Raw genomic sequence first — 26,283 nt, 5'->3', positions numbered from 1 at the left:
TTCAAACAATTCTCAACACATTACACAAACAATTGATCACATTACTCCCAAACATACACCACAAGGAAATACACGAATTCCATACGCTTAACAAGGGTTTAGAAATCCACTTGCCTCAAATAATCGAACAATCACTCTGGAACTTGAGCCTTCCCTTTTCGTTGAGCTTCCAAATCAATGCAATCTATTCAAGTACATAGTCACAATAAGATTCCGAAACTAACAACACTCATGTCACTATAGGTTTAGCCTAAACCCAAAAGTTTACCCAAATTTATAATTAAGTTCTCAAGTCTTGATGCCCATTAACTTGTCAATTCTTCCAATTCCTTCAATTATCGTAAATCTAATGACATTCACAAAAATACGATATACCTAATGTTTAATGACCTATTTTAATATATCAAAATTAAATATACAATGTGATAATAACATAAGAATTACCAATTTTCGGAACCACTGGTTATGAAACCAGTGGTGGGAATCGACAAAATAAAGACATTAATATGTCACCTGCAGGTTCCTAAATTTATAATATGTAATCTTAACTTTATCCTCACAATTTTCAAAACCCACCAAGTGTACAACAATGACATTATTCTTTCCCCAAGAAATCAATTAGGCCTTAACATATATAGAGTAATAATCAAACTCATTTAGTGAGAATTCAACTTACTACTTGAAACTGGAGATGGCATGTATGAAAAATAATTTTATATATATACTCCTAACAGTTCAACTCCCTTCATCCCCATAAATTGACAACAAACGAAAAGAAATATAATAATAATAACAATAATATTAACACTGTTTCTTATCTACAAACTTATGAAGCAAATCCTCCTTTTCCTACCTAATATTTTATTATTTCCACACATATACATATGTAGAAATTAATGAAGAGCATGCAGAGCACTTGATGCAGTACCTGAGGCAAATCGAACTCACGATGCCGAAACCCTACGCCCTTTTCTTCTTTTCCTTTTTCAGTTATGACTCAAATATTAAACCCCAAATAATTTAATTCATTTTAACCCATGGTCAAGTGGTATAGAGTCTTTAATAAATGACCACTTTAACCCACTAACTATCGATTAATTAACTTAAGTTAAACGAATAGTTCAAAATTTCCAAATCAACTTCACCGACTAATCAAAAATTACTCGAGTCAACTATTGAGAGGGGTAAAAACGGTAATTTTATGTAAATTTCTAAAAATGACAATCCGGGTCATTACACCTACACAATGGGAGTTTCTTAGAAGGTATACCTTGACTCTGTTCATATTTACTTGTCTATGTTTGATGTGACATAAATTTTATTTTTTTTTATAATTAAAAGTAATGTAATTAGATTATTTTTTATCTTTCTTTAATAAAATGAGCAAATAGTATAGAAATGTTTTAGATCATAAATTTCAAAAGTTTTTTTTCCTTAAACAGTATCACGTAAATTAAAAGAGAAAAAACAATAAATAAAATGATAATTTTACTACTATATAACTATTAATTATCATAAGTCATTTCATTTATTAGGAAATGAATAATAATACTTAATGACAAGAATAAAATACATATAAAATGATAAATATTCGCTTATATTTTAATTAAGTAAGTGAAAATAAATATTTATTTTTATATAATAAACCAATAAAAGTGAATGGAGGAGTATATTTGTAATAATATTCTCATTGGCTTTTTTTCCATTATTATCAAAGCCATAAATTTTGCGTAATTACTGCTTTAATGTACGTTGCCTTTTTATATGCATTGTAATCTAAAAGTTTGCTCTTTCCTTTCTTTTTCTTTCCCATTTTAACACTCTTCTTCTGGCATGATGTGGATGTTTTTAACTCACATGTCATACGTATTTTAATTAATGTTAATGTGTATAATTAAAAGATCAATAAGATATATTTTTTTGTAATTAACGTAATGGGTGTTTGTGAATAACATAATATAAAAGCTTTTTCAAAATATGAATTAGAAATGTCTAATAAAATATTTTATCATGTGTTCAGCTAAGGATGAACATTTAAGGCGGTTCATATTACTAGATATGATAACTTCAATTTAGATTTTTTATTTTTTGGATTTCAAGAAATTTAAATCCAAACCAATTCAAATAAGTAATTAGGATTGGATTATATTCTTAAGTTCGATTTTGAATTAATCAATTTGATTATGTCGTATATTCATTTTTGAGCCTATAAGATTAGTTTCTTCTTTAAAAAAAATGAACATTGACCCTAATAAAATATTCATGTCAAACTACCTAATAATATTCAAGCTATGAAACTATTATCAAGAAATGGTGGATCACACGATGGTACATATTTTTATTGTGTTTGGTCATCTCTATCCTTACTTTTTCCACTTTGAGTAGAATTAGAGAAAAAAAAAATACAATAACTATATATGGATTTCACTAAAATATATATAAATATAAAATAATTTTAACTCTGTATATACAGTGTAATTTTTTTATAGTCATAACGTTGGTAATATTAATGGTGTAGACTGTAGTTTCAAAAAGCATTAGTCCAAAAATGTGAGGGAACTTTAGCATGATATAGTAATGCTCTACCAATTTCAGCTATATGCCTTTGTTTCTGTTCAACACAATCATTAATTTGTTTGGACATATAATGATGAAAAAATTATTGTGTAATTCCAGTATCCCGCGTAAGTAATTTGTCAAGGTTTGAAACTAACAATGTTGGACGTTTGATAACTATTTCATGAAAAAAGATGATGTCGTTTTGAGCATTAAATCAACTTCAATTTCCTATCAAGTTACTTCCTAGTCCAAATTCTATTTAGGTAATGATTCACATCATTACATCCTCCTCCTCAATGATCATGCAAGCAATAATGATTCTAAGTTAAGAAATTTCTTATAAGAATTTTTTTGAAGATCATGTATGATACAATTAAATTAGTTTGTACGTAAAAGTTGTGCATTCTTTTGTTCGTCTGCATGATATACTTGGTGGTAGTAGTTGAATCTTTTTTCTTACTAGTGATATTAGCACTATTCTTTTTCTTTTCTTTATTTCAGAATTTCAATTATCACCTGTGTTTTTTTAATTAATTATTGAAATATTACTATTTTTCCTTGATAATGGTGTACGGTATGCTCACCATTCACGTTATTTGGTTGCTATTCCTACTCTTGTTTATGGATTCTTTTCTTAAACAGAGGGAGGATTCTACCGAGAACAACATCTCTATTTTTATGAGATAGGAATAAAATGTGTACATACACTCTATCTCGTTACTTTAATTGTGAAATTACACTAGATATTTTATTATAAATACATATTTAGTTGCTTTATGCATGTGTACGTATATGTGTATTCTATTCATTTCTCTTTGTTTTTTTCTTCACACCGAAATTAAAAAACTTTATCCATCTGTCTCATGGTCAAATTATTAGCAAAATATCTCTTATTTAATAAAAAAATATTTAAAATAAATTACTTCTAATTAATGTCCACTAGATCTTCACATTTTCTCCTACCACTATAAATTCCCATTGCTCTCACTATATAAATTCATCATGATAAAAATAAAAAAGACAAGATATCATACATAAAAAATATCCAAAAAAGTTTTCTTTAATTTGCTTCTTTATATTCATTCCCCTTCTCAAAATTGCAAGAACCTATAATATTTTGAAATATTCAAACTTAAATATACTGGAATATTATAGGTCTTGCAATTCTGAGAAGGGAAATGAGGACATAAAGATTTAACTCCTATGGGTTGTGAGAATTTATAAAGATTTTCTCAAAAATTGTTGTTGATCTGTTTATCCCCTCTCAATCTCCACCCCACCCCACCCCCACCCCCACCCCACACACAATATATATATATATATATATATATATATATATATTAATGGATCTGATACTACTTAATAATTGAAGTACGAAGAATTTGAGTGTTACAATAAAAATGTTGTTGATCTATGTATCTCCTCTCAATTCCCCCCCACCCCACCCCACCCCACACAATATATATATATATATATATATATATAAATGGGTCTGATACTACTTGATAATCGAAGTACGTAGAATTTGAGTGTTATAGTAAAAAATTCACACTAATCAACATGAATTAATTAAATTTGAGAATTTCAAAGATGAGTAGCGAATGAAAAATCTGGTAAAATATTACAACTCTGACTATATCTGGTAAACATTAAATCTCTGGCTAAATAGGTTGGTAGCTAAATCTGGTAAAGTATTACAACTTTGACTATATCTTATAAAGCATTACAGCTCTGCCTATATCTGGTAGAATATTAAATCTCTGGCTAAATAGGTTGGTAGCTAAATCTAGTAAAGTATTACAACTTTGACTATATCTGATAAAATATTACAACTCTAAATTAATAGGTTGGTGACTAAATCCGATAAACAGAAAAAAAAAATATCGATATGTTGAGTCTATTGTACTTTGAGGTGACTATCTCATTTTTAATACCATCAGATTAAGTTCCTGTTACAATAACAAATTAAATCTTTATAAAAACTAAATTGATAACATAAAATGAAAAATAGAAGAATAACCGATTATAAGTGACTAAATTGACTTGATGATTAAAAAAGAGTTGTAGAATTGAAATTCATAATATAATAACTTGGATCTAGAAGTATTTATCAAACGCAAGAAATAAATGATTAAATTATTCAAATTTAAATGTTTATTATCAATAAACACATATTTTTATACAAAGCTCAATACTATATTTTTAAAAAAGATTATCAATATGCAGAGATGTGAAGGAAAGATGCACAAACGTTGTTGGTTGTATATGCATGAGATGTTGGATTCCATTATCACACATAAGTAACTTGTCAAGGCTTGAAACTCACAACACTGCATGTTCAATAACCATTTCATGCAAAAAGATGATGTTATTTTTAGCATTAAATCAACTTCAATTTCGTATCAAGTTACTTCCAAGTTCAATTTCTATTTAAGTCATGATTCACATCATTTCATCATCCTCTCCGATAATCATGCAAGCAATAATGATTCTAATAAGTTAAAGAAATATCTATTAAGAATTTTTCTTAAGATTATATTTGATACAATTAAATTAGTTGATAAAAGTTGTATATTCTTTCCTTCGTCTACAGGATATACTTAGTGAACATAGTTGAATCTTTTTTCTTACTAGTGACATTAGCACTTTTCTTTTTTTATTTTAGAATTTCAATCATCACATGTGTTATTTTTAATTAATTATTGGGATATTACTATTCTTCCCTTGGTAATGGTGTATGTTCTGCTCACCATTCACGTTATTTGGTAGTTGTTACTATTCTTGTTTATGGATTCTTTTCTTAAACAGAGGGAGGATTCTATCGAGAACAACTTCTCTATCTTTATGAGATAGGAATAAAGTATGTACATACACTCTATCTTGTTACTTTAATTGTGAAATTACACAAGATATTTTATTATAAATACATATTTAATTGCTTCATGTATGTGTACGTATATGTGTATTCCATTCATTTCTCTTTATTTTTTCCTTTCCATCGAAATTAATTTTTTTTATCCATCTATCTCACGGTCAAATTATTAGCAAAATATCTCTTATTTAATAAAAAAAATATTTAAAATAGATTACTTCTAATTAATGTCCACTAGATCTTCACATTTTCTCCTACCACTATAAATTCCCATTGCTCTCACTATATAAATTCATCATGATAAAAATAAAAAAGACAAGATATCATACATAAAAAATATCCAAATTTTTTTTTCTTTAATTTGCTTCTTTATATTCATTCCCCTTCTCAAAATAGCAAGAACCTATAATATTTTGGAATATTCAAACTTAAATATACTGGAATATTATAGGTCTTGCAATTCTGAGAAAGGGAATGAGGACATAAAGTTTTAACTCCTATGGGTTGTGAGAATTTATAAAGATTTTCTCAAAAAATATTGTTGATCTATGTATCCCCTCTCAATCCCCACCCCCACTATATATATATATATATCGATATAAATGGGTCTGATACTACTTGATAATTGAAGAACAAAGAATTTGAACATGAATTAATTATATTTGAGAATTTTAAAGATGAATAGCGAATGAAATGTACAAGCATAGAGAGAGAGCGTATGTGTGTTTACGTTTTGAGTGTGTAAAGACGAGAGAGGAAAGAGAAATATCAATAGGTTGATGGCTAAATCTGGTAAAATATTACAACTCTGTCTATATCTGGTAAAACATTAAATCTCTGGCTAAATAGGTTGGTAGCTAAATCTGGTAAAGTATTACAATTTTGACTATATCTGATAAAACATTACAGCTCTGACTATATCTGGTAAACTATTAAATTTCTGGCTAAATAGGTTGGCAGCTAAATCTAGTAAAGTACTACAACTTTGACTATATCTGATAAAACATTACAACTCAGGCTAAATAGGTTGGTGACTAAATTCGATGAACAGAAAAACGAAATATCAATATGTGGACTATTGTACTTTTAAGTAACTATCTCATTCTTAATACCATCAGAAGGAAAGATGCACAAACTTGTTGGTTTTAAATGCATGAGATGTTGAATTCCATTATCACGCGTAAGTAACTTGTGAAGTCTTGAAACTCACAACATTACATGTTCAATAACCATTTCATGCAAAAAGATGATGTTGTTTTGAACATTAAATCAACTTCAATTTCCTATCAAGTTACTTCCAAATTCAATTTCTATTTAAGTAATGATTCACATCATTTCATCATCCTCTCCAATAATCGTGCAATCAATAATGATTCTAATAAGTTGAAGAAATTTCTTTGTAAGAATTTTTCTTACGATTATATATGATACAATTAAATTAGTTGATATAAGTTGTGCGTTCTTTCATTGGTCTACAAGATATATTTAGTGATCATAGTTGAATCTTTTTTCTTAGAGTAACTTTCACATATAACAAACATAAAAATCATATTTGTATGCTATAACTATAGTTTGCATAATTGCGCTCCATAGCAAACATAAATATGTATATTTCGCTATACATATACAAAGAAAGCAGTTATATAATTCGCTATACATATGCAAAGAAAGTAGTTGTATAATTCGCTATACATATACAAAAGAAAGCAGTGTATAATCTGTATTTGTATAAAGCGAGAAAGAGAGAAAGACAAAAGAAAACTAGGCAGGGGAAGATTGTATTTGTATAATCATAAGTGTATAGGACGAAAATATATGCATTTGTATTTGTATATACAATTTACTCTCGCTTTATACAAATACAAAAGCAATGTATACATTTGTGTTTGTATAAAGTGAGAGAGGCGAGTGAGAGTGGCGAGCGAGATCTGGGAGAGGGGAACGAAAATATATGTATATATACAATTTTTCCTCGCTTTATACAAACACAAATGCATTTTATACATTTGTGTTTGTATAAAAGCGAGAGAGGCGAGCGAGACTGCCACCAAAATGAGAGTGGCGAGCAAGATTCCACTAGGGAGAGAGGCGAAAATAACAATAATTTGCTATAGGGTACAATTAAATCAAATTATGTTTATAGCATTTAATTTGAATTAATAGTTTGCTATTATATACAATTTTCCTTTTTTCTTATTAGTGATATTAGCACTATTTTTTTACTTTTTTATTTCACGATTTCAATTATCACCTTTTTTTAAAAAGATATATTAATTATTGGGGTATTACTCTTCTTTCTTGGGTAATGATGTACGTTTTGCTCACCATTCATATTATTTGGTTGTTGTTACTACTCTTATTGATGGATTCTTTTCTTAAACAAAGGGAGGGTTCTATTGGGAATAACATCTCTATTTTTATGAGATATGAATAAAGTTTGTATATGCACTCTATCTTGTTACTTTAACGGTGAGATTACACTAAATATTTTGTTATAAATTCATATCTACCTACTTTATGTACGTGTACGTATATGTGTATGTTCATTTCTCTTTATTTTTTTCTTTCCACCGAAATTTAAAAACTTTATCCATCTATCTCATGGTCAAATTATTAAGAAAATCTATCTTATTTAATATAATATTTAAAATAGATAACTTTGTAATTAGTGTTCGCTAGATCTTCATAGTTTCTCCAACCATTATAAATTCTCAGTGCTCTCTCTATATAAATTCATCATGATAAAAATTAAAAAGACAAGATATCATACATAAAAAATATCCAAAGAGTTTTCTTTAAATATGTGTAATCTTTTTTAAATAGCATATCCCTTAAGAAGCTATGTAGTTTTATCACAATGTCCTTCTTTAATTTTTTTTCTTCAATTAATAAAAAGGTGTGTTATATATATCTTCAATTGATGATATGCCCACTTATATACAAATAAAGTAATGTAAGTGAAACTCTGTAAAGAATCTTATGAAGGTTCTAGAAGAGAAAATATATTTAAAAAGGAGGGTAATAGCTAATGTGAAACAATTAGGGTTGTAAAATAAAATAAAAATAAAAATAATAATAATTAGGGTTGCAAAGCAACACCCTCTATTATTGAAGTTGAAGTTGTAATTCATAGGATTATTATATAATTGTAATAATGCCTAGCTTTTTGTAACAAGAAGAGTAGTGTATCATTTGGAGAGTTGTTAGAACAATTATAGTTAACATTTGAGTTAAAGTACTAAAATTAATCTCTTAAATTATAAAGGTGTAATTTGAAATCATTCGTTGAAGTTAGTATAGATTGATTGATAAGGAGTTGTTTATAGTCTTTTGAGCAAAGAGATTTTCATTGTAAGCCCTTTCTTACTTAATTAGCACTCCTTCGTTACTTTTGACTTAGTAGGACATACGAATTGAGGTTAGCTTATCGCAATCTAGTATATACATTCAACTATTAGAAAATAAAATAATAATAATAAAATTATTATTAAATTTAAGTTTTACTGTCCGGATTTATCATGACACATATAATGTCCACTTGGGGAAATTTATTATTTAAAACACAATAATAATAATATATTCAATATAATTTCATAATTGACGTTTGAGAAGAAAAAATATATATGCTAACCCTTGATTAAAAAATTAAAATTAACGAACCAAAACTAAAAAAAATATTTATATAAGGTTGTGTAGTGAGAACAATAGATATACTGGTTTTAATTCAACTGTGCATTAAAAGAACAATAAGTTGCTGTGGTGTAGTGGTTATCACGTTAGTCTTACACACTAAAGGTCCCCAGTTCGATCCTGGGCAGCAACATAACATTCATTTGTTTTACTTTTTTTGATTTGTCGACCGGCATGTCGACGAAAACGTGTTTCTCCTCTTTATTGTTTTCACCATGACTTCTTCACTACTATATTTACATTACATGCTTGTTCTATCGGAAACAACTCTACCTTCACAAGGTAGGGTAAGATTGCATACACGCTACCCTCCCCATAGTACGTAAAAAGAATATGAGACAGCTGCAGGATCATGGAAAGATGAAATTTTCTCTTTATTTCATTATTATGCTATTATTCCATGTCAAAATCCAAATACATTCTATAAGCATTTCTATCTGAAGAGTAATAGCCCTCCACAAGAGTATCCACTTGGAAACCGAGTTTCTTGTATAGCTGCATAGCTGCAGTCCTTGTAGGATCTACATGAAGCGATATCCGATGAACGTTTCTTGTTCTGCATTTCTGTATTGCTGCCTTCAGTAATTTTTCTCCATGGCCTTGTCCCCTGTAGTTCTCTTTCACTAATGTATTCCACAGGAACGATGCATCAGTAAACAAAACGAAAAATTTAAATGACAAAACAGAAGGAGTATTGTAAATGAATCTCTTCATTTTTTGACTTGTGTTGATTCACTCAGGCCAGAGAACAACAAGAGAGAGACAGGCATAAACATCACGATAAAAAAATCATAACAACAGAGAGAACGAAAGCAATTCTTTTGAAAAATAAACATCACATGAAAGATAATTCTCTTTTCTATGCAATGACGGACAATGCTTCAGTGACTTATCGGGAATATTTACTAATAATATCAATTCACCTTCTGCCTTTCCCTATAGCGATTCAATATGTGACGATCAGAGAAAGATATAACTAAACTCTCCTGCAAAATTCCTTAAAAACAACTGCTAGCTATTTCAAGGTTCATTGTTTGCTCAATAGTAACATATCAGCTTGCTCGGAGGGGAAAACTACGTAACACCTCTCTAATTTAGAAATGCTGCACTTTCATCCAATCCAGCTACAGAGAAAAACGATGAAAGAGCAGAAGCAATTTCTCCTACCTCTCTATTCATAGAGATCAAAACTTGTTCGGCAAATGCATTCATGCATATTCTTCTTTAAAAAAAGACAACTTTTTTGTAGATGAACTGCTCCCTAATAAGTATTTTTATCTTTTGAATGCTCAAGTTATAGTCACATTCACACTCTTGACTGTTCTTTTTCCTACGAAAACATTATCAAAGAGTCACATTTGAGTTCCTCACGATTATACCCTCCTATATTAAATCAAATTGGTCCTAGTCACATTCGGAAATAGTCTCTCTACTTTCATAGCTAGGGATAAGACTGCGTACACACTACCCTCTCCAAACCCCACTTGTCTACGCAGTCCTAGTCACACTCACATTGGGAAATAGTCTCTCTAATTTCACAGGTAGGGATAAGACTGCGTACACACTACCCTCTCCAGACCCCACTTGTCTACGCAGTCCTAGTCACACTCACATTGGGAAATAGTCTCTCTACTTTCACAGGTAGGGATAAGATGACTCACATTGGGAAATAGTCTCTCTACTTTCAAAGGTAGGGATAAGACTGCGTACACACTACCCTCTCCAGACCCCACTTGTCTACGCAGTCCTAGTCACACTCACATTGGGAAATAGTCTCTCTACTTTCACAGGTAGGGATAAGACTGCGTACACACCACCCTCTCCAGACCCCACTTGTCTACGCAGTCCTAGTCACACTCACATTGGGAAATAGTCTCTCTACTTTCACAGGTAGGGATAAGACTGCGTACACACTACCCTCTCCAGACCCCACTTGTCTACGCAGTCCTAGTCACACTCACATTGGGAAATAGTCTCTCTACTTTCACAGGTAGGGATAAGATGACTCACATTGGGAAATAGTCTCTCTACTTTCAAAGGTAGGGATAAGACTGCGTACACACTACCCTCTCCAGACCCCACTTGTCTACGCAGTCCTAGTCACACTCACATTGGGAAATAGTCTCTCTACTTTCACAGGTAGGGATAAGACTGCGTACACACCACCCTCTCCAGACCCCACTTGTCTACGCAGTCCTAGTCACACTCACATTGGGAAATAGTCTCTCTACTTTCACAGGTAGGGATAAGACTGCGTACACACTACCCTCTCCAGACCCACTTGTCTACGCAGTCCTACTCACACTCACATTGGGAAATAGTCTCTCTACTTTCACAGGTTGGGATAAGACAGGTAGGGATAAGACTGCGTACGCACTACCCTCTCCAGACCCCACTTGTCTACGCAGTCCTAGTCACACTCACATTGGGAAATAGTCTCTCTACTTTCACAAGGTAGGGATGGATAAGACTGCATACACACTACCCTCTCCAGACCCGACTTGTCTACACAGTGTATGTTGTTGTTCCAATAAACAATGTTAGATATCAGCTTAGACTTCAATCCAAGAATACAACTACAATAATCAGATTAAATTCAAGAATAAGACCAATTATTAAAAGGAAAATCAAAGCAAAACAGAAAATTATGAAAAGGGTATTTTTAGTTCAGACCTGCTAATTTAGTGATGCAAGCAGAGAGTGAAGAAGGCCAAGAATACATAACATAACCAGCAATATCTTCACCCAATTGAGTGTAGAGTAACCCAGAATTCTTCTTTTTGAGTTCTTCATCAAAAGATCGAGCTAAAGATTCATGTTTGGGGAAAATCTTCTTCTCTATTCTCACTATATCGTCAACTACCTTAGCCCAATTTGCTGAATTTCTCTGCAATTCAACTATCTCTGCCATTTCTTCGATTTCTTATTTCTCTGTTTTTGCTGCTGTATTTTAGGTTAACAAGAATCAACTAGGGTCATTATTGGAAAGAAAAATAGTTCCTCTTGTTATTTTAAAAGTTTTACTTTATTTTTTTTACACTATAAAGTTCTTATATATTTTTAACATTTTAATTATTAGAAACTATTATGTACATTGTTTTTATTTTACATGGTTTATTAATTTATACATATAGTATAAATTTGTATTCATGTTTAATTAACTTATCAATTAATCAATAGTAAAAATTCTCTCTAATTTTCTGATTATTTATGGCCAGTTTTTTTGTATGTGTACATCTCTAAGCTCGTAAGTGGAAGTAAATCGATTTTCTGATTGTTAATTTATGCCCAACTTCTTTATGTATGTGTGCGTTTCTAAGCTCGTAAGTGGAAGTAAATCGAGTCTCACGATATCATCTGTCTTTATCATACTCATCTGGTTGAACAAGGACTAATACTAGTTGTTGAGCTAAATTAATTTATAAATACTCTTAACAAGGTGTGGTATTATTTGTTTTGGGTAAAGTCTTTGTACGGTTTTCTTCAAAAGGCTTCACACTATTAAGAGATTCTACACTTTATATGTAATTTCTCAATCTTTTCAGCTATCAATGTGGACTTTCTTTACCCAACCAACAATTTTGTTATTTGTTCTTACATTTTGGTGTTAGCTTTGGCCTTTGTGTGCTCCATCATAGGTTGAGGAAAGGGATCATATATAATTGGAAAAATACAAATCAGAATGGTGTTTTTGTTAGTAATCCAAGGGATTGGTTTATTTTTGGACATGTTATTTTTTTGGTTCTACTTAAGGTCATTGATTTTCTTCCTACTTCAATCAAAAGCAACTTCTACTTTTCCTTATATGACAACGCAATTCAATCTAGCAACGTTGTTCTGTTAACCAACCCCAAAAACAGGACACCATATCTAGATTGATAAGCTTAAGCAAGTGTTTCTGACCGAGGACACTTGAATTAAAATATATTTGACAATAGAAGTAAGTTTGGATATGACTTATTTATACTTCAATTAATCTAAAGTAAAACTCATCTATATGTACGATCCGGCCAAATTATTTTATCAATATGATCAAAATATGTAAAACATATTCACTAATTATGTATATCATAGGTATAAATATGTATATATAGTATACTAAAATATACAAAACCTATTCAATTATGACTATTTGTAAATTAGATTAATCAAAGACATTGAGCTGTAATTATTCCGATCCATCCTTTAAACCCTTTTCACTTCAAAGCACCATCCCAATTCTAAACAGGTTGAGACATGGTATTTTTTTTATTTAAGATGGGGTGTAGTTAGGTGGAATTTCTTGGTTTTGTTCAAATAAGTCTGCCTTTTGAAGCATAGGCTTATCTTGTTTCGATCTTTATTTTATTTTTTATAATAATGATGTTCTAGATAACTTTTACACCTTAACTTGATTAATTATATGAGATATCTGTCATTTTTTATAGCAATATTATATTTAACTATATTCGCCCAAACTAAAACAGGTAGAAATAACATTTGAATCTGTCAAACTTCAATAATGAATTATATATGGTAGAAGATTCTTTGGGGGGCATTATGCAATGATAGTGGAACATGACAATATTTTTGTGATTGGTAAAAAGAGCATGGGAATGTGAAACACTAGCTTTGATAAGAAGAATATGATGCTTTATAACATTATCAAGGGACAACAGTCATTTTTATATTTGAAGAAAAGAAAGTTTTCACATTACAATAATTGGGATGCCTATAATGCGTGGTTCAAAATGATAGTAACAAGGCATATATTATATTGATGCATTAGTTAATCATATTGAAGAAATTAAAGTTCAATGTTATTTATTAGGGGGGAAAATATGGTCTACAACTTGTGCAAAAGTAGATACCACCTAAGTTACTTGGACATGCAAAGGTAATATTGTTATAATGTTTGTGAAACTTGATAGATCATTAAATCATTAAACCTATTACCTATATAAGATTTAGTGCTAATTACAATCATTTCTATGTAGTGTAAGTGATGTTGAATTAGGTGGATATCAACTTATGAAAGTGGACACCGAATTTTTTAAAATGCTTTCCCTAGTGTTACACTAACTTTAATAAGTGGAAATCTTTAGACAATTGTTGATATTATCTATCATATTTGACCAAATAAAACATAAGTTATCAATCATAGAATCAGATATATACCTTTAAATTCATTGGAGCGTTTGACTATGTTTCATTGTGAAATTTGATTTTTTTTTTCTAAGTAAAAAAAGATAATTTGAAATTAGATATTGTTATCAACTTGTATACCACTAGTTCGAAAGGCATAATTTCTTAAACTGACATTCAAATATAGCCTCCGCTTAAAAGTAAATACTTCAACTTTATCATTATGTATGCATATTTAAACACCTTATAAACTCGACTCGTTTCCACTATACCTGCTAAACTCTCCAACATATATACAAAATAATCATTTAGACACTTTCAAAATTTATTCGTTACATCAACATTGAATGTAATGAGATATAATGAAGACGAGTTGAGTGTTTAGTAGACCGTTGAAACCAAATTGAGGTGTCCATACCTATACAACAATTATCATTGGTGACATGCTTTCAAATAATTTTGAAGTATTAAAAATAGATGATTTATTAAAATAAGATATTACTCACCATAAGCAATTTTCAATTTTTTCACATCAAACACACCCATATTTGGAATGTTCTATAACATCACTCTCCACAGACGGCAGCCATCATGTCAATCACCACCCACCAGCACTTGCTGTTGTTAACCTAGCCAAATAGATAATGACAAGTTGGCATATGAGATAGGCGGCCTATGCCTATCAACATGGGTTGTGGTGCAATGGTATAACTGGTCAATTCTTAATTAGAAATTTCAGGTTTGAGTCTTGGGTATGAAGAAAATCCTATTGGAAGCGTCACTCTCGAATAAGCCTGTATTATGCAATTCAAATTTAATTTAGGCTCCAACGCAGACTCCGAACAGTGAGCGTGAGAAAAAAAGAGAGGTGGCCTATGCCTATTTCTCTTTGAGATGTTGATGCCTTGATTTTGAATGTCTTGTTTTTCAATCCTCGTGCTTGTATCTTTGAATATTCATTACTTTCTCTAGATGTGAAAACTACTCTTTCCGTTTCAATTTGAATATTAAGATTATAAAGAATATTTTTTTATATTTTACGTATCTTTAATCTAATACCATATAATTTAAAAGTTCGTTTTACTTACTTACTTACTTTGTGTTAAGTCAAAATCAAATAAATAAATTAAAACGAAAGGAGTGATGGCTGAGATGTGCTGTAAAATGGTATTGGTCTCTTTAGTGGGATTTTGTTATTTTGATTTTAAAATAACACAAGAAGCTAAACAAGCTTTGTCTTCTTAATGATTGGATTTGATTCATCCTTTCAATTTCGATTGAGTCTATCTCAAAATTCATAATGTTAACTATATAAATCCAGGTGATCATATATTACATTGATCAAAGATGTATATTCATATCATATATCGCGTTACTAAATATAATTACATTGTATGAACACGCGAAGAAGATGATCAAAACAAGAGAAGACATGTTACTAAACAACAACATAAGAAAAAACAGATTCTGCTAAGTGATTGATCCGCGTGTGATAGTTGTCTTCTTAACCTTGGACTATTGCTTCCTGCTAGATTATATGAACTTGAATATGTATACAAATTAGTATTCAATGAGTTCCCAAACATTCGCGCATAAAAAATTTCCCCTGTTGTCGTTCCACCAGGACTTAGCATATGTTCTGTATTTGTATAATTTTGATGATGATCATGAGATTGCTGGGATAATGGAGGCATATTATTATTGGGTATTAGTTCGTGACTCCTACATCTCGGAGTAGGAGGTCTTTGTGGTATGACTATACCAAGATTCAGGGCCTTGCCTGATGTTTTTGTAGCTTGACCGCGACCATAGAGTGGAATCAATGTTTTTTGTGAGACTTCAGCTTTGCAAACAGGGCATTTTGGCTGTTGATTATCGATGTTCTCTGATGAAATGGTCTTAATATGTATCCATTTGTAGATGCAAGGCCAACAATAGAGGTGACCACATAATGTAACAACAGGATCATGTACAAGATCCAGGCAAATGTTGCACTCGAAACCTCCAGGTGAATTTTCTTCAAGTTTATCAAGATCAATTGTGTTCCATTTTTCGTAAGAAATATCACGTTGATCAAAGGTAATTTCTGGTATTTGGTCTTGAAAAATTTGTTCTAAGGCCATATTTGCCTCTTGGTATTGATTTATTTTGGTAATGGCAAGATGAAGAATGGTTAGAATTCAGGTTTTTAATACAATTAGAAATGAGTATTTATAAGGACAAGAATAGTAGTTTGCAAACAATGATTCTTAAGGTTGTCACTTGTCAACATCACATTATGTTAAAGGGGCATGGCTAAAAAGAAAAGGCCCTACACATTATTAAACAACACTATATCATATTAGTCAACTCAGTCTTAATTTATGCGGTACTGTTCGATTTGATATAACGTTTAATAAATAAATGAAGATTTTAAAAATATGTGGTGTAAAACAAATCTTTAATCATTTGTGTCGTTATAAATCATGTCATTAAGAATAATAGATGAATTTAAAGTTTTGTCAATCATCGAAATGTGATATTCTTTTTGTATCAGACTGAAACAAATGTGTTACATAAATTGGGACAGGTGAACTATCACACACATCATAATTAAGTGATTTAATGAAGTTGAAAAATTAATATTAATGGATCATGGTTAAGTGAGAGGAGTTTTGTGCAAACACGTCTTTTATCTATCTATTTGATTTAAACAAGTATAAGTTTATCATATTAGAAATATGATTAGGACGTTATATTAGGCCCCATGATAAGAATCTTAATCTAGAAAATAACTTTTAGTCAATAAAAAGTAGCACTAGTTGCGTACAAGGAGCTACCACTTGATGAACTTCCACAGAACCACATCCCATAAGTTCAATAGTTTTCACACTATGAGAACTAGATGTTTTTCTCCGCGTGAATCAATGAAAATTTTATGTTATAAAACATGATTTTTTCCATTTTGATTTTATTAAACTAATTCACTAAGAAAACCCATAACAAAACATAAGTTCTCATTGAAATACTGGAAATAGTCACTTGGAAATTTATGAGTTTTAGGAAATTATGCATCAAAACTTAGGAAGACGCGGCTCATATAGAAATTTGTTGTTAAATCATAATATATACTTTTACATCTGAATATGTTTATTGATTTGGATAAAATTATAATTAAAAAAATTACAATACAATATATATAGATTCACATAAATTTAATACTGTAAGTTCAATTATTATTATTATTATTATTATATATTAATCTAAAATTATTATAGAAGCTTCTAAACTCTAAATTCAGATCCAACTAAGGAGTGAATATACATAGTGGGGGTCTGGGGGATGGGAGAAAACTTATGGACGGTGTGACAAAAAAATAAAAGAAATACTCCGTCCATTCCATTTGACTTAGTATTGTTTGACTTGATACGATGTATAAGAGAAAAAAAAAGATTTTAGAAAATTATAGGCTAAAACAATTTTTATATATTTATATAATTGTAAATCATTTCATTAATTAAGGGTAGATGGAGAATTTTAAGTTAAATTATTTTCAATTACAATAAAATGACATATTTTTAAAGACGGACTATGAGAATAGAGTGCCACGTAAAATAAAACAAGAAAATACTACTCCCTCCTTCTCATTTTATATGTTACCTTTTTACGTTACATTTACATTAAGAAATAATGTAACTTTACCCTTCTACCCTTATTTAATGTTTTCTTAAGTCAACTTTATAACTCCCTCCGTCCCATTTTACATGTCATCTCTTTCTATAAATAGTTGGACCACAATACTTGTCATTTTATAAAATTTATGTATAAATTACCATATTTTACCTATTATACCCTTGATAGAGTAGTTAATTAATCTTGAAAATATATTCATCATTTATTATAAAATTGACTTAAGAAAACATTAAATAAGAACAGAAAGATAAAATTACATCATTTCTTAATGAAAGTATAAAGTAAAAACGTGACGTATAAAATAGAACGGGATTACTACAAAAGAACGAGTCCACACATGAATTATATAAGTACTACATGTGTCTTTTTATATTTTGGCTTACTTGGAAGCAAGTCTATCCTCTCCTATCCAATCAATTAGGGTGGCCATTAATCAGATATTATTAGGCTAAGATAACGTATTGCTCCCTCCGTTTTTAATTATTTATCCATTTTTTAGTTATTTCTAATTACATGTCTATTTTGACAAATCAAGAAAGAACAACTTTTTTTAATCTATTATACCATCAATTTATTACTTTGAAAAAAGTAAAACTTTTTGAAAATCTTAAGTTTTTAATTCATCCACTTTATAATTAATATGGGTAAAATGGAAAACTCACTATTTCAATAATTGTTTTCTTAATAGGTGTGCCAATTCAAAAATGGACAAGTAATTAGGGATATAGAAAGTATATCAAAATAATATAATTAAATATTATTCTAAAGATGATTAACAAAACTTTGAACAATTATAAATAAGATAGCAAAAAAATCCATTAGATATTACATAGTAAATTAACATGGTTCAACGATTAGTGATGGAATCTGAATATGATTCAGGATTTTCACTATTAATGAAATTCAAAAGGCATAATACATAAATGTGCCCTTTAACTTGACTTCATTTTATGTTTATGTCCTTCAACTTTGGGTATGCACATAAACTTGTGTAAAGTTGAACAACTAGCCACATGAGTTCTACATGACACAATACACTTAAGACACCACGTAGGATAAAAAATGACATGTAGGATACCATGTAGGACCTGTTAGGGGTGCGCATCGGTCGATTCGGTTCGGTTTTAGGTGTTATTGGTTTGGTTTATCGGTTTTCGATTTGTAAATACTTCAAACCGATAACCAAACCAATAACATATTTCTTATCGGTTTTTGGTTAATCGGTTTATGGTACTTAACGGTTCGGTTTTCGGTTTAACCAATAAGAAAATACTCATATATATTATATACACGATAAGAAAATTTTCAAATAAACCATATGATTTTTCCAGCATTTGGCATGAAAGTAATAATCATAAAAGTAACAATCATTTTTCTTGCAAGTTTAGACACTAGACACATTCAAAGGAAAAAGTGTGAAAGTAACAATCGTTTTAACCATTAACAAAAAGTGTGAAATTAACAATCGTTTAACCATTAACAATAAGACTAGTAAATTTAGTATAGTCTTATTGGGTTATCGGTTTAACCATTAACAAAAATTATAAAATCGGAAACCGAACCAATAATCCAATAAAAATTTTTGCAAAACCGTTTAAAATCGTTAGCCCAATAACCCAATATCAATAAACCAATAGTGTTTTTTTCGGTTCGATTTATTGGTTAAATCGGTTTTTGCACACCCCTAGGACCTGTATGTCTATTTCTTCAACTTTATATAAATTAAAATGTCTACTTGTGCACACCCGAAGTTGAAGGGCATAAATGTGATTTGAAGCAAAGTTAAAGGGTATATTTATGTATTATGCCTATTCAAAATATGAATAAGTAAACATACAAATTAGCTGACTACAATAATACAAAGATAAAAAACAATTTTAATTATATGTATAATAGTATAATTTTCCATCTTCTTTCCCTCATTCAAAACTATGCAATTCATGTCGCATGAATCCTTCTCCTTTTTTTTTTGGAAATCTTAATAGCTCAGTTAGTTGACTGACTATTTGAATTCTCGATTCCCCATATTGTAATCCTCTACCCCAATTTTTATCATTACCTTCCTCACATATGTATAAGACCGAATCCAAAGATCTAAGATGAGAGAATTTTGGGAGGGCCGCCACTCCAACTACCGCCATGTATTATCCATACTAGATCTGACCAACTGTCCATCTTACCCTCCTCTACGTTCTTGACAACCCATTTTTGTCTTAGTCAAGTCTTTTAGTGGCACATTTTGACCTTCTTTTCCATTACTTAGAAAAAGTGAGCTATTATTCAGATACAAAATACTATCATTATCGCCTAGAAAATTAGACATTCAACCCGTAATCACAATGATCCAATTACAAAAGCTCCGAACCCCTAGGTCTAGACTGGCTCTGGCTCCTGGTTTTATCACTTGACCTTCACATGAGTAAACTCGTTGATATAGAGGATTACAGTATCGATTTCTTTAAAAGAAAGAAACCTTAATTTATAAAAGTTCAAAAGATTTTAATTCAATGTTTGTAAGTCAAAAAACATATTTCATAAAACGGTTGCAAATCACATCGAATAAGTTCCATTGATTGGTGTATGGTTCTCATAAGGGAAGTAACAGCAGCATAAGCCATATATCCAAAAAAAATAGGACTATCTCTCACTCTCAGTATGAAAATGGACTAGTTTTTCTTAACTGTTCCAGTGTGAATGTTTTAGTAATAAAGCTGGTGCCACTGGATTCTTCCTTTGCGAGGTAGATTGAGGACTCCCAAGAAAGGAAACACACGTTACTGGAGTCTGTCCTGGCCTGTACAGTATGTATGTATGTGCATAAAATTTGGAGTATCTTAAGAACCACTGACAAATGGCTATACGAAAGATCATATACAATTAAATTACAAGCCATTTGCAATCATCCTGCCACCTTATGCAGAAAAAATGAAAACGAACAAAACAAACACTCACACATTTGGCTTCTGATTTGACATTTATTTCAGAGAACTGGCTAGTCCTCAGAACACCTTAACTACTCGCTGCAGAAAAATAAAAGACGCAAAAAATGGAAAATAATATGTTAGATGTCCCATAATTAAGGAACAAGAGAACATTATAGCAAGAATGAGCATGCATGTATACGAACTTACGCATTATTGCGGCAAGAAGCAACTTCTTTCTCAAAGTCATCATCATCATCTTCATCTGTTGTTATATCGAAAATGCTTTCTACAAAAGATGAAAAATAAAATGTTACACTTCCCAAAATCAAGAATGAACATGCAAGTATAACAAGTTACACAATATTGGAAGGATTCAAATCAAACACAATGACAGCATCAAGAACTTTTGTTGAATTGGTGCAATTGGACTTACTAAAGCTATTATCCAGATTATTATCGAGTTTACTATGATGATGAGTTAAATATTGTTGTAAATCAAGGAAGAAGATGTCTTACAAAAGATGACGAGTATGGACCTCGATAGAGCTTCCATAGTTGTCTTGAATGTCCTGTTGAATTTGCTTGGCGGATTTCCCAACAGATTGTCGACAGCTACTTATATCAATAAGAGTTAGTGTGGTTATATCTGCAAAATCTGGAGGGATTGAATCCAAATCATAGCAATTTCTAAGAAAAAGTCGTTCAAGGTATGGAAAGTGATCACTACTAGCTCTCCAGTACCGAATGTATACGTTATCCAGAAACAAGAACTTCAAGTGAGGAAACCCTTCCTCAACTACTTCCCACTCCTCGCCTATGACGGCATTGTCTGATAGTTTAAGGACCTCGAGTTTGGGTAATTTACCAACAATGCTCAAATCCTTCGATGCCAAAAAGAATTGTCCGCTAAAAGTTAAACTCTTAAGGTTTTGTGGAAAAGCATCCGGAGGAGGTAAGAGTAAAGTTGGAACATCAGCTGGAGGTGCAGCTTTCCCGAATTTTGTCTTTTTGTATAATAATTTCGTCTGAAACCTCAGAGGATCTTGCGGAGTAGAACCTGAAGGTGCAGTGCTTTCTAGAACGCAAGCAGCACCTGGATAATAAACACGAAATGCCAATTTCTCGAGCTGATATAAGTAGCGAAAATCATACAGGTCCTTGTGATTGCGAAAGTCCTCTGGGACGCCAAATACTTGCAACTTCTTTAAATTGGGAAATAGTCTAAAAAAAGACCCTGTACAATACCAAGGATTCAATTGATGGAGGCATTGCAAACTTTTCAAAACCAATCTGTTCTCTGTAGGCTCATGACTCCGCAAGTAATTCCAGCCCATACACAGCTTCCTCAATTGTGGCATCGTCAAAATTTCCAATGGTAATATGAAAGGATAATAATTGGTAAATGGAAGGTAAAGTTTAAAAGTTTGCAGATAGCATAGGCTTGATATCGATAGAGGAATGTCTATTATTGATGAGGGAACAGCTTCTTTCGATCCTCGATACTGCTTTAAGCAAGGATTAAAACGCAAAGATAGGTATCTCAAATGAATTAGAGAAAGTACTCCACTGGGAAAACTTGGGTAATAAGTCAAACCAAGATCTAGTACTCTTACTAGCTTGAAAGACAATTCCAGTGTGACCAATTTGAATCTACGCAACATGATAATAGAATGAGCCTCACTGTTACGACACCAAGCCAATTCTTCCTCCTTATAGATACTGATCCGACTTCGACTCTTAAAGGAACACTGCATGGATTGTGCACATGAATTTTGATCACTCTTTCCTCTGATAACATTCACAAAATTCATGTTTCGAGCTTCCCTCAAACAGAGTTCACGGGTCACATCATGCATTCCACAACTTTCTATTGTTCCACGAAAACTCAAATTGTGGATGAAAATTAAGCTTCTATCTATAAGTTCATTTATACATGTTGTTGCCACCTCTTCTATGCTTTTTCCCTCTTCTTCATTCAAAAACCCCTCTACAGCCCAAAACTCAACAAGTTTATTTACATAAATCTGTTCATCCTCTGCGAAAATTGCAAAATATAGAAAACACGGTTTTAGGTGAGAAGGCAAGTGATGGTAACTCAAAGCCAACACTCTCATGCATTGTGCTTCAGGATCTGTGCTTACCACCGAACTTACATTCTCCGCAATTCTTTGCCACTGATCTAATCTTTGACCGATTTTGGAGAGAAGTCCAGCAGTCACAGTAATTGCTAGAGGTAATCCTCCACATTTTAATGCAATTTGTTTCCCAATATTTTCAAATTCAGGAGAATAAGAACCTTCTTTTTCAAAGATCTTTTTGTGTAGTAAATTCCAACTTTCGTCAAAATTCATGAGGCGCATATGATGAGGACGCTTACCTGAACTAGCATATCCAGCCACTTCCACATTCCGAGTAGTCAGGAGTATTCTGCTTCCATTATTACAGTCTGGGAAACATAGTTTTATATCATCCCAAGCTTCTGTAGTCCATATGTCATCAATGACTACCAAGTATCTCCTGCCTTTCAGATGCTTTTGCAGTCGGTCCGCTAGCTGATCATCAGGTTCATCACTTATCGAAGAAAGAAGGGCTAGGAGTACATTTCTCACACAATACTCTTGTGAAACAGTTGCTTTTGCACGAATATCAAATCGAGACATAATGTAAGGATCACTATAGAGTTTTGTAGCCAAAGTTGTTTTCCCGATACCTCCCATCCCTACGATTGAGACAACTTCTAGTTCCCTTCCTCCTCTAACAAGTTGATCCAGCATCATCTCAAATTCATTTTCATAGCCAACCATTATATCCTCGGACCGCTCAACAGCAAGTTCAGGTATCTTGGATAGACAAAAAATTTGTGCTTTGAAATCTTTAATGTTGTTGTACCAGTCCCATATTGCCAACCACTGCATCATGAAGGAATCAATGCATTCTACCTCTTGTTCCAAGAAACAACAGAGTTCCCAGAAAGCTTTGCTTCGTGTAATTACAGTTTCTGCGGAAGAAACTTTTCTTGATTTCGAGTCAACCATGTCTTCTGCTTTGTATGCTACTTCTGCGATTTCAACTTCCAAGATTGTTAACCCCTCATGATCGCCCGTTATATTGCAGGATTTCTCCAGAATAGCTCTCAAAGATTCAAGCTTTTCATAGAACGGTTGCAAATCACATCCAGTAAGTTCCATTGATTGGTGTATGGTTCTCATAAGGGAAGTAACAGCAGCATAAGCCATATATCCAAAAAAATAGAATTATCTCTCAGTATGAAAATGGACAAATTGCCACAAGTTATGTAATTTTTCAGTTTTTAAGAAAACAGAAAATGCAAAGTTCTTTCTTTTACTAGCTATTTCCATCACATTTCCAGCTAGGTCCACCAACCTTATCATCATGTAGACAAAAGCAGAGACCAAAGTCAAAAAAGAAAAAGGCAGGACTCTGACAGGAAAAAGTAGAAAAATTTGTGATAATTCATTATTAGACCCTACACATATCTATTCATGAATATAAGTATGTTTCTTACATATAAGAGATTGATGATTTTAATGAGTCAATTTCCTAAATGATCACCCAAGTTTAGGGAATTGCCTTAAAATATCATTTATGTTTTATTTAGGATTAAAATATCACTCAACTATTACTATTTTCCTCCAAATATACTTGACACTTCAAAAGTCTCACTCTCTCCCATTAGCATGACATGTCATTAAAGTCATTTTTTTAATAATAGGCTTAATAACTTATCAAACTCATTTAACTAAAATAATGATCTTATTATTTTCTAAATATATATATATATATATATTAGTTTATTAAGAAGAATTTTTCATACTTAATAATCTTTTATCATAATTAATTTTTTTATTTTTTTATGCTGTGAAAAATATTTTTTTAAAACTTACCATAATGTCATCAATTTTGAATAATTATGAGAAAATATATTCAAAAAATATTGATATATAAATCACTTATGAATGTCAACTTACATCAATGAATCATATATTATATAATGGATCAATAATATTGAAAATCTATTAACTATTAAAAAATAATTAATTGGGTGCTTTGAAATCCATATATCTTACAATATCTTTCTTTGAAAAGAAAATAGAAAGTGAATAATATTTATATTAGAAAATAAAATTTTGATCTTTATTTATCAACATATTAATCTCATATAATATGTATATTATTGAATTAAAATAGGCAATTCAATTAATTATTACTTGTATTTCATGAATTTGGGATGATATAAGAATATATATTGGTGTTTAATTGTATGAGAAGTTAAAATATAATATAATATAGAATAAAAGAATAAAAATTTAAATTAAAAAAAGTTAAATAATAATTTTCTCTTTCTTACCAACTTTTTTGTCAACCTTACAAATTTATTTGAATATTTTTATGAAAAAAATTGCTTAAATTTTTTTGAATAATTTACTTAGGAATTTTAAAAATTAACAGGTAATAATTGCACAAAAAAAAAATTTCATTGAATTTTGTTTGGTAAAAATATATAAAGGAATAAGATTTTTTTTTTTTAATAATCTTCATAAATTCTCATGTAATTCATATATTTGTTTTGTAGAGACATAAGTTTGATGAATTAAATAGGTCTATTATTTTTTAAAATGATGATTTAATGACATGAAATATCAACTAGAATAGAAGAAGACTTTTGAGCCATTTAGTATTTGTTTTTGGATAAAAAATATGATATTATTCACTTTCTATTTTTTCAAAAAATATAATAAAATGGTACGCATGAATTTCAAAGTACTCGATTAATATTATTGTAACCGTTAATTGACCTTTAATATTATTGATTCATTATACAATTTATGATTAATTGATGTAAGTTAGCATTCATGAGTGATTTGTATATCAATATCTTTTTTTGAATGTACATGTTTATAAATATTCAAAATTGATGATATTATAGTACGTTGTAAAAACCTATTCTTCATAACATAAAAAAATAAAAAAGTTTAATTATGATAAAAGATTCTTAAGTATGAATATTTATTCTTAATAAACTAATATTCTTTTTTTAAAAAAAAATAATACGATCATTATTTTAGTTAAATGAATTTGATGAATTAAATTACTCTATTATTTTTAAAAAAATCTTAATGACATGTCATGCCAATTAGGAGAGAGTGAGGCTTTTGAAGTGTCAAGTATATTTGGAGGAAAATAGTGATAGTTGAGTGATATTTTGGTCCTAAATGAAACATAAATGATATTTCAAGGCAATTCCCTCAACTTGGGTGACCATTTAGGGAATTGACTCTGATTTTAATTCCATTGAAAGCAACTTCGTAGAATTTTCCAAATCAAAGAGGGAGAAATATTAAGATCCAAGTAGGAATTTCTCTATTCCTAGTTCGATTCAATTAACCAAGCATAAATATCTTTTAATATACATGACAAGTT

The 26,283-nt window shown here is 30.6% G+C and overlaps 3 protein-coding genes and 1 non-coding gene across 4 annotated transcripts; 1 reads left to right on the top strand and 3 right to left on the bottom strand.

The window, feature by feature from the left end:
• Positions 1–9,181: 9,181 nt before the first annotated feature.
• On the top strand, positions 9,182–9,254 carry TRNAV-UAC (transfer RNA valine (anticodon UAC)). Its single transcript has one exon. It is a non-coding gene; the product is annotated as a tRNA-Val (tRNA).
• Positions 9,255–9,452: 198 nt separating this feature from the next.
• On the bottom strand, positions 9,453–12,097 carry LOC125811832 (uncharacterized). The gene is made up of 2 exons (XM_049491385.1): positions 11,795–12,097; positions 9,453–9,744 (listed from the first exon to the last, which is right to left on the bottom strand). The coding sequence occupies exons 1-2, from the start codon at positions 12,030–12,032 to the stop codon at positions 9,515–9,517; spliced, it is 468 nt and encodes a 155-aa protein (XP_049347342.1). The 5' UTR covers positions 12,033–12,097; the 3' UTR covers positions 9,453–9,514.
• A 3,437-nt stretch (positions 12,098–15,534) lies between these two features.
• LOC125811830 (E3 ubiquitin-protein ligase RMA1H1-like) lies at positions 15,535–16,368 on the bottom strand. Its single transcript, XM_049491382.1, has one exon. The coding sequence runs from the start codon at positions 16,366–16,368 to the stop codon at positions 15,661–15,663; it is 708 nt and encodes a 235-aa protein (XP_049347339.1). The 3' UTR covers positions 15,535–15,660.
• A 4,731-nt stretch (positions 16,369–21,099) lies between these two features.
• On the bottom strand, positions 21,100–24,077 carry LOC125811828 (putative late blight resistance protein homolog R1A-3). Its single transcript, XM_049491380.1, has 2 exons — positions 21,358–24,077; positions 21,100–21,127 (listed from the first exon to the last, which is right to left on the bottom strand). Exons 1-2 carry the CDS (start codon positions 24,075–24,077, stop codon positions 21,100–21,102), a joined length of 2,748 nt encoding a protein of 915 aa, XP_049347337.1.
• Between the last annotated feature and the right edge of the window lie 2,206 nt (positions 24,078–26,283).

This window comes from Solanum verrucosum, unplaced genomic scaffold (genome assembly GCF_900185275.1).
Source record: "Solanum verrucosum unplaced genomic scaffold, falcon-dt-bn FXZP01000238.1, whole genome shotgun sequence".
Taxonomy (NCBI): Eukaryota; Viridiplantae; Streptophyta; class Magnoliopsida; order Solanales; family Solanaceae; genus Solanum; species Solanum verrucosum.
Note: the sequence above shows the minus strand (reverse complement) of the source record. Positions and strands in the feature narration are given on the sequence as shown.

Excerpts from the sequence above, each read along its gene's own strand:
- LOC125811832 (XM_049491385.1), bottom strand. The coding sequence starts at position 12,032 with ATGGCAGAGATAGTTGAATTGCAGAGAAATTCAGCAAATTGGGCTAAG. Across the intron at positions 9,745-11,794 it reads TTGCATCACTAAATTAGCAG|TGAAAGAGAACTACAGGGGA; the intron begins GTCTGAACTAAA and ends GGAATACATTAG.
- LOC125811830 (XM_049491382.1), bottom strand. The coding sequence starts at position 16,368 with ATGGCCTTAGAACAAATTTTTCAAGACCAAATACCAGAAATTACCTTT.
- LOC125811828 (XM_049491380.1), bottom strand. The coding sequence starts at position 24,077 with ATGGCTTATGCTGCTGTTACTTCCCTTATGAGAACCATACACCAATCA. Across the intron at positions 21,128-21,357 it reads GTCCATACTCGTCATCTTTT|AAAGCATTTTCGATATAACA; the intron begins GTAAGACATCTT and ends CATCTTTTGTAG.